Source organism: Oryctolagus cuniculus, chromosome 1 (assembly GCF_051225735.1).
Source record: "Oryctolagus cuniculus isolate XC-2025 breed Fujian yellow rabbit chromosome 1, ASM5122573v1, whole genome shotgun sequence".
Lineage (NCBI taxonomy): Eukaryota > Metazoa > Chordata > Mammalia > Lagomorpha > Leporidae > Oryctolagus > Oryctolagus cuniculus.
In genome coordinates, this window is record NC_142867.1 from 190,295,368 (window position 1) to 190,313,142 (window position 17,775).

A 17,775-nucleotide genomic window follows, 5' to 3' on the forward strand; every position below is an offset into this window, starting at 1 on the left:
AAGTGTTTGGGCCCCTGCCATCCATGCCAGAGAGCCAGATGAAGCTCCTGGCTCCAGCCTGGCCCAGCCCTGGCTTTTCAGCCATCTGGGGAGTAAACCAGTGAATGTGAAATCTCTCTTTTTCTCTCTCTCTCTCACTCTCTATAACTCTTTCAAATAAATAAATCTATGTAAAAAAGCTATTCTAAGTTTATATGGTTATTAAGATTTGGAAAATACAAAAAAAGTTATATCAGACTCAAAATGAAAATTTCATGATGTAATGTGAGAAATGTATTGGATAGGATTGACAGCAGGTTAGACACTGAACAGTAAAAGCAGTAAACTAAAAGGGAGAAAAAAATCAGTTAAAAAGATGAACAGAAGGGCCAGCGCTGTGGCATGGTGGATAAAGATGCCACCTGCAACATGGACATCCCAAATGGGCACTAGTATGAGTCCCAGCTGCTCCACTCCTGATCCAGCTCCCTGCTAATGTGCCTGGGAAAGCAGTAGAAGATGACCCAAGTGCTTGGGTCCCTGCACCCACATGGTAGACCCAGAAGAAACTCCTGGCTCCAGGCTCTTGGCTTTGGATTGGCCCAGCTCTGGCCACTGCGGCTATCAGGGGAGTGAACCAGTGGATGGAAGATCTCTCTCTCTCTCTCTGTGTATCTCCTTCTCTCTCTAACTCTGCCTTTCAAATAAATAAATAAATATATTTTTAAAAAAAGATGAACTGAGCATCAGTGAACTATGATTAAAAACCTCAAATACATTATATATATGCAACTAGAGTCCCCAAAAGAATGAAGCAACAATATCCAGAAAAAGGATAGCCAAAAAATTTCCAAATTTGATAAACATGGTAACCTCGCAAAACCAAGAATCTCAATTAACCTTAAACACAAGAAACATGAAGAAAACTACCCTAACTTACACTGCAATCAAATAGCTCAAAACTAATAATAAAGAAAAATGCTACAAGCAAAGACATGTTATAAACAAAGAAAACAACGATGGCAGGAGAGCATCTCAAAGGAAACACTTTCTAGTAACATCTTTAAATGAATGAAAAAATACAATCACAAGTGTTGACAAAGAAATAAGAACCTTGGTACAGTAAGAATGTCAAATGTTGCATTCATTTGTAAAAGTCTGCAAGTTTCTCACAAAGCTAAACACAGAGCTCTCATATACAACAGCAATTCTACTCTCAGGTAAATACTCAAGAGAAATGAAAACAATTGTCACATCAAAATTTGTATCTGAATCGTATAGCAGTATTATTCATTATAGTCAAAAAGTGGAAATGACAGCAGCCAAATGGTAAGTGGATAAACAAATTATAGTGTACCTACCTACACATTAAAACATTAATTTGGCCGCAAAAAGGAATGAAGTGCTAATACATGTGAGAACATCGATGAACCCTGGAAATAGAGCCCAGACCCAAATAGCCATATATTATATGATTCCATTTATAGAGAATGTCCAGAATATACAAATCCATAAAGGCAAAAATGTATTAGTGGCTGCCAGAGGCTAGGAGAACATGGACATTGGAAGTAACTGCTAATGGGTATAAAGTACATATTTTTTTTAGGTTTGGGTGGGGGGGGGAGTAAAAAGGGAAGGAAGAAAGAGAAAGGGTGAGAGGAATGGAGAGAGAGAGAAAGAACCTGAACTCCCCCATTTAATGGTTCACTTCCCAAATGCCTGCAATATTGTAATGTCTGGGGCTGGGCCACAGATGAAGCCAGGAGCCAGGTTTCTCACTTGGGTGGCAGGAATCCAATTAACTGAGCTATCCCCACTGCCTTCCAAGGTCTACTTCAGCAGGAAGCTAAAGTCAGCACCCATATCTGAAGTCAAACCCAGGTATTCAGATGTGGGATGCAGGCATCTTAACTGCTGGTCTAAGAGCCCACCCACGACGTATTGCTTTAGTCTGATGAAAATGTTCTGGAATTACATAGGATTTACTTTATTTTCATTTTTATTTTATTTTGAAAGCCTGGGTGACAGACAGACAGAGAGACTCTTCCATCTGTTGGTTCTCTCTCCAAATGGCTTCAACAGCCAGAACGGGGGCAAAGATGAAGCCAGCAATCAGAAATCTCCATCCAGGACTCCCACATTGGTGGCAGAAAATCAAAATACTTGAGCCATCATCTGTTGCTTCCCAGAATCATTAGCAGAGATCTGGATCAGAAATAAAGTAGCCAAGACTTGAGCCAGCACTCCAACGTGGGATGCGTGAATCCTAAGTGGTGGCTTAACCCACTGCACAATGCCTCCTGGACTTACACAGAATGGATGCAGGCATGACCCTAAAAACCAATAAACTGTACATCTTCAAAGAGTGAAATTTGTGGTGTATAAATAACATATCAATAAACTGTCAAAATAAATGATGGAAATACATTGGAGAAGATATCTTAAAAGAGACAGTGTTACAAATGATATACTATGTAAAAATACCACACATAAACTGCAAAGAAAAGTTTTTAAGTGTAAATGGTCAAAATAACCTAATGAAAAGGCAGGAATTGTATACTGGATAAAAAGGGGGATTCAACCATATGGTGGCTATAAGAAACTAATTTAAATATAAAGAAACAAATAGAGTTAAAGGTTGGAAAAAAATATACCACACTAACATTAATCAAAAGCAGAAGTAGTATAAGAGAAAAACAATTTGGAGAAGAGGGATAAGAATATCATTTCATAATGAAAAAGAGACCATTTTTTAAAGAGGACATAATAACTTTAAATGTTTATTAATCCAATAATGGCTTCCAAATACTTGACTCAAAAATTGAGTCAAGGGGGCTGGCACTGTTGTGTAGTAAGTTAACCTTCCACCTGCTGTGCTGGCATCTCATATGGGCACTGGTTCGAGTCTCTGCTGCTCCACTTCTCATCCAGCTCCCTGTTAATGGCCTGGGAAAGCAGTTGAAGATGGCCCAAATGCTTGGGCCCCTGCACCCATGTAGAAGACCCAGAAGATAATCCTGGTTCCTGGCTTCGAATCGGTCCAGCTCTGGCCACTGCGGCCATTTGCAGAGTAAGTCAGCAGATGGAAGACCTCTCCCTATGTCTGTAATTCTGCCTCTCAAATAAATAAATAAATCTTTTTAAAAAATTGGCAAGGAGTGGCCGGCGCCATGGCTCACTTGGTTAATCCTCCGCCTGCAGCGCCAGCATCCCATATGGGTGCCAGTTCTAGTCCCGGTTGCTCCTCTTCCAGTCCAGCTCTCTGCTGTGGCCTGGGAAGGCAGTGGAGGATGGCCCGAGTGCTTGGGCCCTGCACCTGCATGGGAAACTAAGAGGAGGCTCCTGGCTTCAGATCAGTGCAGCATCAGCCATAGTGGTCATTTGGAGAGTGAACCAATGGAAGAAAGACCTTTCTCTCTGTCTCTCTCTCTTACTGTCTATAACTCTACCTGTCAAATAAAAAAAAAAATTGACAAGGAGAAATAGGCAAATCTACATTTAGAGGTTTTAATGCTCTCTGTAGTGAGCTGAATTCTAAGAGTGCTCCCAAATTCCACAACCCCTGGGATACAAGTACATACTCAAAATAGTCCCTGGCTAATACTTTGTGATGACCAACTTATGTTATGACAAACAGGAAGAAACTTTACACATGCAATTAAGGTCACCTATTAGTTAACTTTGACCTAACTAAAAAAAAATTATCAGGGTTAGGTTTGACGTAAGAGGTCGGCCTTTTTTTTTTTTTTTTTTTTAGCTTTATTTATTTATTTATTTATTTGAAAGGCAGAGTTACAGAGAAGCAGAAGCATGGAGAAAGAGAGAGAGAGGTCTTCCATCCACTGGTTCACTCCCCAAATGGTTGCAATGGCTGGAGCTGGGCCAATCCAAAGCCAGGAGCCAGAAGCCTTCTCTGGGCTTTCCCACGCAGGTGCAGGGGCCCAAGCATGTGAGCCATCTTCTACTGCTTTTTCAGGCCATTGCAGAGAGCTGGACTGAAAGTAGAGCAGCTGGGACTTAAACTGGTGCCCATATGGGATGCTGGCCCTGCAGGAGGCAGCTTTACCCACTAAGCCACAGCACCGGCCCCAAGGTGGACTCTTTTAAAGCAGGGTTAGAAATCAGAGACAGAAGATGTGAGCAACACTCCGTCCTACTAGGCCTTTAAAAAACAGGTTGCCATGAGTTCTACAGCTGCAAAAGGAATTCTTGAGTCAACCACAGAGCTTGTAAGAGGCCCCCAAGTTTCAGATGAGACCACAGCCAAAGATGAGACTTTAAATCCAGTCTTCTGAAACCCTTGGCAGAGGACCCATCTAAGCCATGCCCACATTCCTGACTCACCGTAACCGTGAGAAAACAAATGTGTTCTATTGTAAGACAAATTTATTTATTATGTAGCAACAGAAAATATTCCTTCTTCCACTAAGTACTGAAGATGTAGACAGAGGATCACTAAGAATATAGATCTGAACACTACTAACCAATCTGACCTGACATTTAGTACAATTCTGACAATACAATACGGGCTTTTTAAATGTGCATGGAACACTCACCAACATAAATCATACTTTAGGCTGTAATATAAAGCTCAGTAAATTTAAAAGGATTCACATCAAACAAATTATTTCCTATGACTGTAAAAGAATCAAATTAAAAATTACTAACAGAAAGATCTTTAGAAAGCCACAAGTACTAGGAAACCAACATATTTCTAAATAACCCATGGGTCAAAGCACAAATTGAGAGGAAAAATCACCCTTTCAGAATATTGCAAAACATCAGACTGAGCAGTTACAATTTCACAAGGTTTTAAGTAAATGTATAATGAAAAGTAGACTTAATGAGTATATTTAAATATTTTAAAATGCAGCTACTAGAAAGGGTAATAGAGCTTCTGTTGCAGGAATAGAAACAGGATTGGTATACTTTCAAATATTTTTCCTAAAAGCTGACAAAAAGGAACTGTCTCTTAGCCTGATGGCAATGAAAGACAGAAGATAAATCATTGCTTGTGGAAACCAATTTATTTAGTCACTTTGAATTGCTGTTATTTATTACTTGTCATCATAGGCTGTTAGTTCAATTAAATATAAAAAAAGCTGAAGTTCTCTCTTCTCCCCCATCCCCACTCTTTAAAAAAGAGAAAGAAATGACACACATTTAAAATATTAAAAGAACATTTTAAGTTTATTGTGTTTATAACATTTAAGGAGGTGTTCATTACACATCTGCAGCAAAGGAAAGATTATTCATTGCTTTGACTAGTTTAAACTTAAATGTTTGCAGGGACCATTTGGAACCTCTCCTTTCAGAAAAACACAAACACAAAAACTTAAAACAAGGCCCTTAGGAACGAAGCTTTCATTCCAATGCTGCACTGAATTGTCAGGAAGCCTGGGACAGCGAACTCACAGCTAATAAAAAGTCTGATTTCTTAACTGTGGTGTACGGGAACTCTTTCAGGTAGGTTACACTGCCCATACTTGTTATACACAAAGTGTACGACATTTGAGTTTGACCATATCACTATTGAACTGCAATCAACCATAAAAACATCTTATTCATATTAAGTATCAGTCACAGAGTGGTACATATGGCCATGGGAAAAAAAAGTGGTATCTGGAGATTCTGGCAAGAGATCGCTATCAAGCAATAAAGGTTAACTGAATGTGCTGCCTACTCCCGCCAGGCGTAACAGCCTGCTATCCATGATTATATTCCTCACGTTTATACCTTTAAAGTGTCAAAAAAGAGCTCAGTAGTTCTGGGGCTAATTTCAGCTTTCAGTGATAAGCATATCTTATGCTCCAAATGACATGAAGTGGTCATCAACCACAGAGTACACAAGTCCATTTCTTTTACTGTTTCAATGAACAAACTTACATCATTTCAGCAAACTTCACAGTATGACTACAACCAGTACTGAAAAGCAAATGTGAGAGGATATAGCAGTGTGTTTTCAAATAGCTGTCTAAATATAATGCCTCATCTACCCAATAAATCAGGAATCTGCCTGTTTAAATTCTTTTTTCACGAATACTTTTATGTCTTTACAACAAAACTTGTGCACAATTGAATATGAATCCTATTTCTTACAGATTCATCCTTGAAAATATTAGTAGTAATTAGTAGTAATACTCAGAGCAAACAAAAACTCCTGAGTATGTGATATTCCATGCCCATACACAAGTCTCCAAGAACCACAAACCATAGCTCTGTCACTTCATCAGATGTCATTTCTCCCTGTTGTATGTGCTTCTTCTACAGATCTCCCAGTTCTCTCCCCCACATCTTCAACACTCCTGAGCTTGAAGAATCAGAAACCACAGTTAATAATTCCAGGACATTCACACTTTGCAATTTGATTGTGTGTGTGTGTGTATGTATATATATGTATATAAATATGTATGTGTGTGTGACATCTTGACATATTAAGGATATAAACCTATGACTTCCATATTTGTGCAAATGCTTCTTCTCCAGAATGTCTTTTTATCTTGCCAGTATGGAGTATCATGTGTATATCTATGTACACAGCCACATATAATTTGATTAAGGGATAAAGTTTGCATACTGTAGAACAAAGCAAAACTGCCAAGAGGTTATGCCTAGATAGGATTCCTCTCTACATAATCTTCTCTTCTCATCAACCTATTTGTATTTCTTATTAAAAATAAGGAGGAGGGGGCAGCATTGTAGTGTAGCAGTTGAAGCCACTGGATGCAATACCAGCATCCTAAATGGGCAATGGTTCATGTCCTAGATGCTCCACTTCCAATACAGTTCCCTGCTAACAGCTTGGGAAATGCAATGGAATTGGCCCAAGTGTTTGGGCTCCTGTCACCCACGTGGGAGACCTAGAAGAGGCTCCTGGCTCCCGGCTTTGGCCTAGGCTCTGCTGTGGCCATTGGAGCCACTTGGGAAGTAAACCAGCAGATGAAGATCTCTGTTTCTCCCTCTGTAATTCTGGCTTTCTAATAAATAAATAAATAAATAAAATTTTTTTTTTAATGTGGGAGAAATTAGGAATTGAGAACTAAAACTTTAAAAACAACTCTTTTATGACTGGTGCTGTGGCACAGCAGGTTAAGCTGCTGCCTGCAACGCCAGCATCCCATGTGGGTGCTGGTTGAAGTTCCAGCTGCTCCACTTCCAATCCGGCTCCCTGCTAATGGCCTACGAAAGGCAGTGGAAGATGGCTCAAGTGTTTGGGCCCCCACCACCCACGTGGGAGACCTGGATGAAGCTCCTGGCTTCTGGCTTCGGCCTGGTCCAGTGCAGGCAGTTGCAGCCATCTGAGAAGTGAACAAGCAGATGGAAAATCTCCTTTGGTCTCTTCTTTTCTCTCTGTAACTCTGATTTTCAAAATAAATACACAAATCAACAATTCCTTTAACACAAAATCACCCAGCATTCACATAGTTGGGATTACTTCAATGCAGGCTATATAAAAAAGATTAATAAGAGTATTAATATTTGTGTGATATGCATTGAAATGATTGTGAGGAATGAATGAAGTGGTGGGGAATGATGAAAAAGTGCAATGACCAGAAATTGTAACCTTTTCCTATAATTAAAAAATAAAAACGTTATTAACAATGATTTTTTGAAAACCACATGCAATAAACATTAAAGTGGCTGGTATTTGGAACTTAAAGATTTCATCCAACGAAAAACTGTCTCTCTGGTTCTATGTTTATAAAATTCTCAATTATGTATTTAAATATCCAGAACTAGGCTTTTCAACAAAGTTTTAGGAAACATATTTTTTAGTTTTCAGTTTTTATAGGTTAATATAGCAGAACAAAACAAATTTGATCCTAAAAAATCTCCAGTTAGGGAAGAAAGCGGAAGGCAGGAAAATGGCAGAAGAGCCAGGTTTTCTAAGAGTAAATAGTGATGCAGAAGAGAAAAAAGTGACACAGAAGATTCCCTCTAAAGGTTGGTCAGGTAGGACCGGTTCAAAGCAGGCGCATCAACCAAGCCAGTGTGGGAGCTATGTTTTCATTCATCTGGTAGTTCCATAAGCTCTTTTCAATCAAAATTCAATTTTCTGATAATATATCTCACTAATAAAGGCAAATACTTTCAAACTGATTTATAATAAAATGTGTTTAAGATTGATGACTCAAATATTTGCTCTCAGAAGGAGCTACGATGCACTTAATAAAGGTTAATTTTGGGGATTCAAAACATAATCACCAATGAAAAGCCTATCCCCTCATTAAAGGTTAGCAGAGGGTTTTTTTTTAAATCAATTCAATTTAATTAATATGTAAGTGGAGATATGAAAACCAAGTTCCTATATTTGCTGTTATATTGATGTAAATATGTTCTGTAACTAGGAGGGGCTGATTTCATTTATTCAACATGAGAGCAATAAGTTACATAAGGCTGATTTGGGGAACATCAGCTGTGACAAGAGAGCTTTTCTCTGCACAGATTAGGTGGAAAAGCTGTCATCCTTAGGTATACTTAAAGAGAAGAGCTGACTCTATGCACAGCATGATTATTTGCCCCCAAGTTTTCATCACTACGCAGTATTTACAGTTAGTCTGCGTTGTTTCTCTGGTGACTACAGCAGCGGTTTGATTAACTAGTGCACAGCAGAAATCTTCTTACAGGCTTCACAATGCATAAGTATTCTGTTTACATACTTTAATGCTAATGGCAAGAAAGAACTATAAAACACAAAACTTGACAAAAATGCAGCATGTTAACATTTAAATTTGGCAGTAAATACGGGAACATAAACACTTTCTCTTTGTACATACCGAAGATTTGTTATAGATATGAAGGTTTCTATAATCATGAATAAGCCAAAGACTTCATAATCAGCTTTTAATTTGATCTTAGTGTTCTTGATATTATATTCTCTTCTTTATTAATAGAAAAAACTGACAAAAGGTATCACACAGACATTTAATACCAAAACAACTGTTTTACAGCCATCACATACATTAAGCTATCTTTTTCACCAGGAGACAGAAAGAAAATCTTCACGGAGTTTTTCCAGATACGTCCTGAATTTTTTTGGGCACACGTTTTTTGTTAGGCTGCTTTTAAATTTTTCTTGTGGAATACACAAATAAACCTGATAGGCAAATCTACCAAATTTCCATCAATTTGGTGATTTTACATAACACACTACAGACAAACCTGTATTTAAAAACCTACAGCAAATATACATAGAAGGTAGAAAATCAGTGTTCTATTTTTTTGTACTCTGGAAAAACAATGTTCCAAATAAAGACATACTATGAAAGAAAAGTAATGAACAAATATAAATTGCTCAAAGGCAATAATATATCTTTGGGGGTTGGCATTGCAGAACAGAAGATTAAGCCACTGCCGGTGCCACCAGCATCTCATATGAATGCTAGTTCAAGTCCTGACTGTTTCACTACCAATCTAGCTCCCTGATAATTTGCCCAGGAAGGCATCACAAGATGACCCAAATGCACAGATCTTGCACCCACGTGGGAGACCTGGAGGGAGCTCCAGGCTCCTGACTTTGTCCTGGGCCAGCCCTGGCTGTTGCAGTCATTTGAGGGAGTGAACCAGCAGATGGAAGCCCCTCAGTCTCTCCCCACCTCTCTGTCACTCCTTCAAATAAATAAATCTTTTTAAAATTACCTTTTAAAAGTGACACAGTGGGGGCTGCTATGGCACAGCAGGTTTCAGTAGCTGTTTGTAATGCCAGCATCTGGTATCAGAGTGCCAGTTCAAATTCTAGTTGTTCCACTTCCTATCCAGCTTCCACCTAATGTTCCTGGGAAAACAGGGGAAGATGGCCCAAGTCCTTGTGATGTGGGAAATGAATCTATAATTTTCTATACAGTTTCTTGTCTTCCACAGAAATAGAAATACTTGGTAGAGATTGATATTATGTGCAAATAGGAAAAGAATTTATTTGGCACTGAGAGAATACACAACACCATTGTGGGCTGCTCCATGGTGAGAAAACCCTTCATGAGTGGGCTAAAAAGTTGTCCACAAGAGAGAAAAAGGGAAATCCAAAAACGGTCCCTGTAACTGGGAAGGTCTGCCTGAGAGGGGCTATCTGGAGAGTGGGAAAGGTCCTTCCAAGAACCGTGATGGAAGAGCACAGAGGAGAGCAGCAGTCTGAATAAGTCCCACAGTTTGGAAAGACAGCACAGACAAGAGCAGAACTTCTAAGCAGGGTCTGTGGTGGAAAGACAGCTGGTCTCCCCTACCTCTTTTCATAAGGAAGTAGGTGGTACCCCAATTGGATATGCAAACAGGGTGGGGTCTCAGCATGTACCTTGATCTTGGATGTGAACGATGCATTCTGAGAAGGTGGGAGTATCAAGCCAACATTTAAAGAGGGTGGGAAGTAACACTATGTTCCTAAATCTGTATATATGAAATACGTGAAACTTGTATATCTTAAATAAAATTTTAAAAGAGAGAAAGCATCATTGTATAGGCATACAGAAGTTCCCAGCTCTAAACTAACTTCCTTTCTCCTTATCCCACATCACTTGAGTCCCTGTCACTGATTTAGAGACTAGGCTGGAATTCCTGGCTTGGCCGGCCTGGCCCAGACTTGGCTGTAGTGGCCATCAGAAGAGTGATCCAGCACATGGAAAATTTCTCTCTCTCTCTCTGCACCATTCTGCCTTTCAAAATATAAATCTTTTTTTTTTTCTTTTAAGATTTATCTATTTGAAAGGCAGAGTTACAGAGATAGAAGGAGAGACAGAGAGAGACATCTTTCACCTGCTGGCTCACTCCCCAAATGGCCACAACCACCAAGGCTGGGCCAGGCTGGAGCCAGGAGCTTCATCCAGGTCTCCCATATAGGTGGTAGGGGCCCAACTACTTGGGCCATCTTCCACTGCTTTTCCCAGGCACATTAGCAGGGAACTGGATAGGAAATAGAGCAGCTGGAACTCGAACCAGCACACAACTGGAATGCCGGCTTCGCAGGTGGCAAGTTTACCCACTACGCCAAGGTATTGGCCCCCAAATAAGTAAATCTCCCCCCCACCAAAAAAAAAGCAACAAGGTGAGCTGTGTTCTCTTTCAAAATTTTTTTCAAAGAACAGTAAAATAATCAAGCTTTTGGATCTGCAAAACATCCTTTGATTTTTATGACTTTCAATTTTTTATGATTAGAAAAGAGCTTTCAGTTGATAATAATCATCTATTACAAAAACACACCTAATAACATTAAACTCCTTTGTTATTCTAAGGAGTAGTGCTGAGCTGTTTTGCCTTCAGGCTAGTAATAGTTTCTTTCAAATAAGATAACCAGGCTTTGGTTTTAAACTTTTAAGAAAAGCTCTTCTCTTTCCAGTCCCAGGTGCTTTGGCAGCCGCGGGTTACAGTGCAGACATGGCCAAGTCCAAGAACCACACCACGCACAACCAGTCCCGAAAATGGCACAGAAATGGCATCAAGAAACCACGATCACAAAGATACGAGTCTCTGAAAGGGGTGGACCCCAAGTTCCTGAGGAACATGCGTTTTGCCAAGAAGCACAACAAAAAGGGCCTGAAGAAGATGCAGGCCAACAACGCCAAGGCTATAGCTGCGCGTGCTGAAGCTATCAAGGCCCTGGTCAAGCCTAAGGAAGTAAAGCCCACGATCCCGAAGGGTGTCAGCCGGAAGCTCGATCGGCTTGCCTACATTGCCCACCCCAAGCTTGGAAGGCGTGCCCATGCCCGCATTGCTAGGGGTCTCAGGCTGTCCCGGCCACAGACCAAGGCAAAGGCCAAGACTGAGCCCCAAATCAAGGGCAAGGTCAAGGCTCAAATCAAGGCCCAAGCTCAAGCTCAAATCAAGAGCAAGGGCAAAGGCAAGGCCCAGGCCGAAACCAAGCCCAAGGCCCAGGCCCAAGCCAAACCCAAAGCTCAGGCCCAAGGCAAGCCCAAGGCCCAGGCCCAAGCCAAGCCCAAGGCTCACGCCCAAGCCAAGCCCAAGGCCCAGGCCCAAGCCAAACCCAAGGCTCAGGCCCAAACCAAGCCCAAGGCCCAGGCCACACCTGCAGCCCCAGTTCCGGCTCAGGCTCCTCCCAAAGGTGCCCAGCCCCCCGCAAAGGCTCCCTAGTAACAGCCTTTGCCTACCAATGCAAGGGCAGAAGGACTGGTGTGACCCCTGGGCTGCTGTCTGCGTGGGGCTAGTGTCCTCCTGTGCTGTTTGTACAAATAAACCCGAGACAGGGTCTCAAAAAAAAAAAAAAAAAAACTTTTAAGAAAAACCTTAAAAACTTAACAAAAATCTGTCAAAATTAATAATTTCAAGAAATTTTAAAAATAATTTAGCAATATTTACATATAAATTAGTTCTCCTTGATATAAATACATTATTTGTATACAAAGACTGAATATTTAAAAATGAAAACACAATATCCTGATCATAATACCAAAAAACAGAATTTTAAATCTCTTCAAATCCCCACATAAAACTAGGCACAGCAATAAAAAGAAACACCAAAACATTTCAAACTACATATAGGGGATCCCCACAAACTTCACAATACAAACAGGTTAGAACAACCACCACCAAATCATAAGCCCTTTGTAACGTCAAATTTTGTGGGAGAAAACAAAGGGAAGACAATCAGGCCTAACACAACTAATAAAATTAAAATAATAAATGAAATAAGAGGATACCATAGCAAGCCAATTTGAGACAGCAGCTGAAACTGTAAGGCATTTTGCCTCTAATAACAGCAAGTAAACACAAGGGATAATAAGACCTAAAAGGATCTTGAACAGTCTAGCTGCTAACAACTCCAGAAACTGACCAGCCAGGACTCCCTTCTAGGGCAGACGCCCACACCAAAACTGAGCAGGACAGAGAAAATCAACAGGATGGAGAGAAAAGTTCATGTGAACATGGGAGAGGGAAACAGAGGCAGCAAATCTCAGGGGGTAGGTCTCCATATCTTGAAAGCTAACCCCCACTAGGTTTCTTCAAAAAATTTCAGAAAAATGAACCTCAAGTAAAAATGAGAAACAAAAACACTAGGATCAAAACTTCATACAATGTTGCTATAAATGAAAGAGAAATAATAAACAGATCAACATTGCCACAAAAATGAAAGTACACTAGGAAGACCCACGTATAGAATATACTAAAACTACTAGGCTTATATTTTATTTTATTTTATTTTATTTATTTTTTTTAACAGGCAGAGTGGACAGTGAGAGAGAGACAGAGAGAGAAAGGTCTTCCTTTGCCGCTGGTTCACCCTCCAATGGCCGCCGCTGCAGCCGGCGCACCGCACTGATCCAACGGCAGGAGCCAGGATCCAGGTGCTTTTCCTGGTCTCCCATGGGGTACAGGGCCCAAGCACCTGGGCCATCCTCCACTGCACTCCCTGGCCACAGCAGAGAGCTGGCCTGGAAGAGGGGCAACCGGGACAGAATCCAGCGCCCCGACCGGGACTAGAACCCAGTGTGCCGGCGCCGCAAGGTGGAGGATTAGCCTATTGAGCCACGGCGCCGGCCTAGGCTTATATTTTAAAAACATGACAAAAGTTACTTTAAAATGATACAAGGTATAAAACAAACAAATCAGATACAAGGTGACAGAATCTGAGTAACAATTAAAGACATAATCATTTCAGAAATCAAAACTAAACCAGAAGGAACATAGACATGAATAAACAGAACAGATAATACCTTTGGAGAAACAAGTGCAAAGGGAGGCATTTAAACTCAAAATGAAGATAAAAAAATTATTCGCAAAAAAGGGATGTGTACTGAAGACAAATAAAGAAGATGATAATGCAAATAATGGGAAACTGAAGAAAACCAAACCAAGAACAAATACTACAACCAAAATTCAAGGAAAATTTCTTCAAATTCAAAAAAAGGGATGTGAAATTACAAATTCAAAAAAAGGGATGTTGCATATCTGACAACATCAGCACTTAGCAATCAATACCAAGATACATTTGAGTAAAAACTACTGGAGCAAAAGAAGGAAGGAAAAACACATGGGCACCTCTAACCAACAATGCCATTGCTGGCCCCAGGGTATCACCAGCTCTAGCTGCTGGCATCCTTATCTACTTTCACATATCCTTTCCATTAGAAATCAATTAAGATTCTACATTAAGATCACTGAACTTGGATTTAAGAAAAAAAATAGAATGACAAAAGCAACAGTTACAAAAACCAAGTAACATGCTTAAACATAATTTACGAACCACCACATCTGCTACCACTATCCCACAAGAGCTCACTAAAATGCTAAGAGATTAAAAGGACTAAACCATGTAGACAGAAAGTAAAAAAGGTAACAGAGGATCAAGAAGTTGGAAGCTGGAGCACAAATGTCACAACTTAAGAGCCTATGAAGAGATGATACCGTGAAGTAATTCGATTCTAAACTCATGTGAAGCTCCGTAATGAAGATCCCAGGTTGTTCAAAAGACAAAGAGAGCAAGGAGCAAAACCTGAAAGTTATCGCCTCTAAAACAGGCAAACCACTCATTCAACCTCTCCACACAAGACTGGCAAAGCTGAAGCATGAGACTCTAAAACAGGTGTACCCAGCCAAGGTTAAGGCAGGGTTAGCTTACTGATAATACCCAAACTACATAAAGTCTTCTAGCGACTTGTGGATATCCTCAGACAGAAAAAAAAAAAAAAAAAAAAAAAGAGAGAGAGAGAAGTCCACCAATCAGTGAAGTGAGTAATATCCATATATAAAACCAGCCAAACATCACCAAAGATTAATAAGTAAATTTGAGAGAACTTCATATGAGGAACAATACAAAATTTAACTTGAGAGAAGGCAAAAAACAAGCAGAAGCAAACTTGAAAACTACTAAAATTAATATCCAGTAAATGTTACATTCATGAAACAGCAGAGCACAGGCCAAGGAAAAGGCCAAGCAAGTCCTGACAGTTTCAACCAAAAAAGAAACAATGAGCTCTTTTAGATTCAGACACCTTATTACTTACATAGATGGTGAAAAAAAATAGTAGTCAAAGGTGCCAGGTACCAAGTCCCCATGGCCCTTGAGCAAGGTGACACTAAGGCAAAATGCAACAGATGACAATGCAACTGCACTGATAGGATACCCTGATGCTACAGAGCTAATGCCATGCTGTAGCTAAGCAATTTTATAGCCTGCAACTGCACTGTAATGAGGGAAAGGTAGACTATCTCTGGACTCAAAGGAACCAGGGAGGTAAAAGAGAAGTGCCTTAAGACATCTTCCTGCCAGACAGGGAACCTCCCACAAGAAAGAAATGCAGACGAGAAAAATCAAACAGGACTTCTCATAAAGACTGCCTAATTTGCTATGTTCTTGAGAGGACCACAGGGTGTGCCATCAACACTTAGATCAGTCTGAGATTCAAGTTCTGCCTGTACTGCCAACCAGGATACATATAAGGGCGACAGAACAGCACGCTGGAGCCACTGCACTACAGACACAAAGCATGGTGCTATTTTAAAAAGGGAATACTTAAGAGGTCTGCATAAGCTGCCACCTGAGACACCAGCATCCCATATGAGCACCAGTTCCAGTTCCAGTAACTCCACTTCCAATCCAACTCCCTGCTAATGCACCTGGGAAAGTAGCAGATGATGGCTCAAGCACTTAGGCCCTTGCCTCTCACATGGGAGACCCAGAATCAATTCCAGGCTCCTGGTTGGGCCTAGAACAGCTCCAGGCTGTGGTAGCCATTTGGGGAGTAAACCAGCATGTGAAAGATCTGTCTCCATCCCTCTCTCTGCCTTTCAATAAATAAAAATAAAAATGAATCATTTTTAAAAATTACAACAGGCTGGGATTAAGATGGCAGAGTAGGGAGGAAGCTTAATGCTCTAGTCTAGCTTTAAAAAAAAGTGGAGAGAGTGCACTCTCAGGGAAGAGTTAGAGAGAAAATAGCAAAGGAAACTATGCAAGTTAGATGGACACAGTGGACTTATATGGAAGGCGTGGAAGCCAAAAACTCAGGACCCCAGCAGCCAACAGCCTCTGCACCAGCACTGGAGAGTGAGATGAGACCAGACCTCAGCAGCCCAAGTCACTGGATATAAAGCTGCAGGAAAAGCCTAGAGGGAACCTGGATGGAGCCCTATCGGGGATAGTGTACCTACCAAACTAGAGGAGAAAAAGAAAGGAGGGGCATGTCTCTCTCTCCCAATCACCCTGCAACAGCGTCCTGTAACAAGCCAATAGAGAGTGCAGCCACTTTGGACATAGGTAACAGCTGCGCCAGCTCAAATCAGTGCCCAGCAACTAGCTGAGTGGAGACTCCTGAATCTGGTGGGGAGAACTGACAGGGGGCTGAGTGCTCCTGACTGTAGGAAGCTTCTATCAAGACAGTGAAAAAACTGATGCTGTGTGGGTGGGCTCATAGTATGGCTGGGACTTTGGGCAGTCACTGTGGGAGGCTTCACATGCTCAGGGAGTTACCTGGTGAGTAACATTGCTGGGGAGTCTGCTTACACCAAGGACTGCACAGATCCTCTGTGTGGTCCTGTGGCAGAGTGGACAAACTTTATACTTGGGGCTAGCGCTCAGGCATTAGTCTCCTTTGCGGAGAGGAGCTCAGCTGAGCAGAGTAAACCTCCCTTCTGAAAAAAAAAAAAAAAATAGAGTTTTACCAAGCCAAACCTGGGTGTGTCACCTTAGACACACCCTTCACCTCAGAGAACTGAAGAGCTCCCTGGCCATACCCACCACACACCTCTAGGTATTCACTGAAAGCAGATACTCAACTAATCTACAGAAGCATAGTACAAAGATAAAATCTGCCACAGCGAAAGAAGAAACCAACGAGTACCTCCACAAATGCTGAATAACAATTGCACCAATTCAAGAAACAAGAATAAGGAAGACAGTATGACATCCTGAAAAGAATACAATACTTCAATACTAAATTGTTAAGATGATGAGTTCAAGAAATGCCACCAACAAAATTCAAAACACTGATCACAGAAGTATGATACTTCTATGATACACACAAGTAATCAGAAGCAAATACAAACTAAAGAAATATGTACACGACATGAAAGAAAATTTCTCCCACGAAAATGAGACCTTAAAGAGAAATCAAGGGGGTGGGCACTGTGACGTAACAGCTAAGGCCACTGCCTGCAGTGCTGGTATCCCATATGGGAGCCAGTGCAAGTCCTGGCACTCCAATTTCAAGCCAGCTCTCCGCTATGGCCTATGAAAGCAGTATAAGATGCCCCAAGTCCTTGGGCCCCTGCACCCACATGGAGAACCAGAAGAAGCTCCTGGCTCCTGGCTCCTGGATTCGGATTGGCACAGCTCCAGCAGTTGAGGCCATCTGGAAAGTGAACTAGCGGATGGAAGACCTCTCTCTCTCCCTCTTTCTTTCTCTCTCTGCCTCTCCTCTCTCTGTGTAACTCTTTCAAATAAATAAATTTTTTTTAAAAAAAGAGAGAAATCAAAATGAAATTTAGAAATGAAGAATTCGGCCGGCACCGTGGCTCACTTGGCTAATCCTCCGCCTGCGGTGCTGGCACCTCGGATTCTAGTCCAGGTTGGGGCGCCAAGTACTGGTCTCAGTTGCTCCTTTTCCAGTCCAGCTCTCTGCTGTGGCCTGGAAGGACAGTGAAGGATGGCCTGCTTGGGTCTCTGCACCTGCATGGGAGACCGGGAGGAAGCACCCACCTCCTGGCTTCGGATCAGCGCAGTACCGGCCATAGCGGCCATTGGGGGAGTGAACCAACAGAAGGAAGACCTTTCTCTCTTTCTCTCTCTCACTGTCTATAACTCTCTCTGTCTCTCTCTCTCACTAACTCTGCCTGTCAAAAAAAAAAAAAAAA

At 41.2% G+C, this 17,775-nt stretch overlaps 2 protein-coding genes across 3 annotated transcripts in view; one reads left to right on the forward strand and one right to left on the reverse strand.

Annotated features, from left to right (window-relative positions):
• CAAP1 (caspase activity and apoptosis inhibitor 1) overlaps window positions 1-17,775 on the reverse strand; it is a 134,131-nt gene that overhangs the window by 37,279 nt on the left and 79,077 nt on the right. The window lies entirely within an intron of this gene.
• LOC100350215 (large ribosomal subunit protein eL29-like) lies at window positions 8,632-14,628 on the forward strand. Its single transcript, XM_070053054.2, has one exon. It carries the CDS (start codon window positions 11,344-11,346, stop codon window positions 12,055-12,057), a length of 714 nt encoding a protein of 237 aa, XP_069909155.2. The 5' UTR covers window positions 8,632-11,343; the 3' UTR covers window positions 12,058-14,628.

Bases quoted from the DNA above. Each gene is read 5' to 3' on its own strand.
- LOC100350215 (XM_070053054.2), top strand. From the start codon at position 11,344: ATGGCCAAGTCCAAGAACCACACCACGCACAACCAGTCCCGAAAATGG.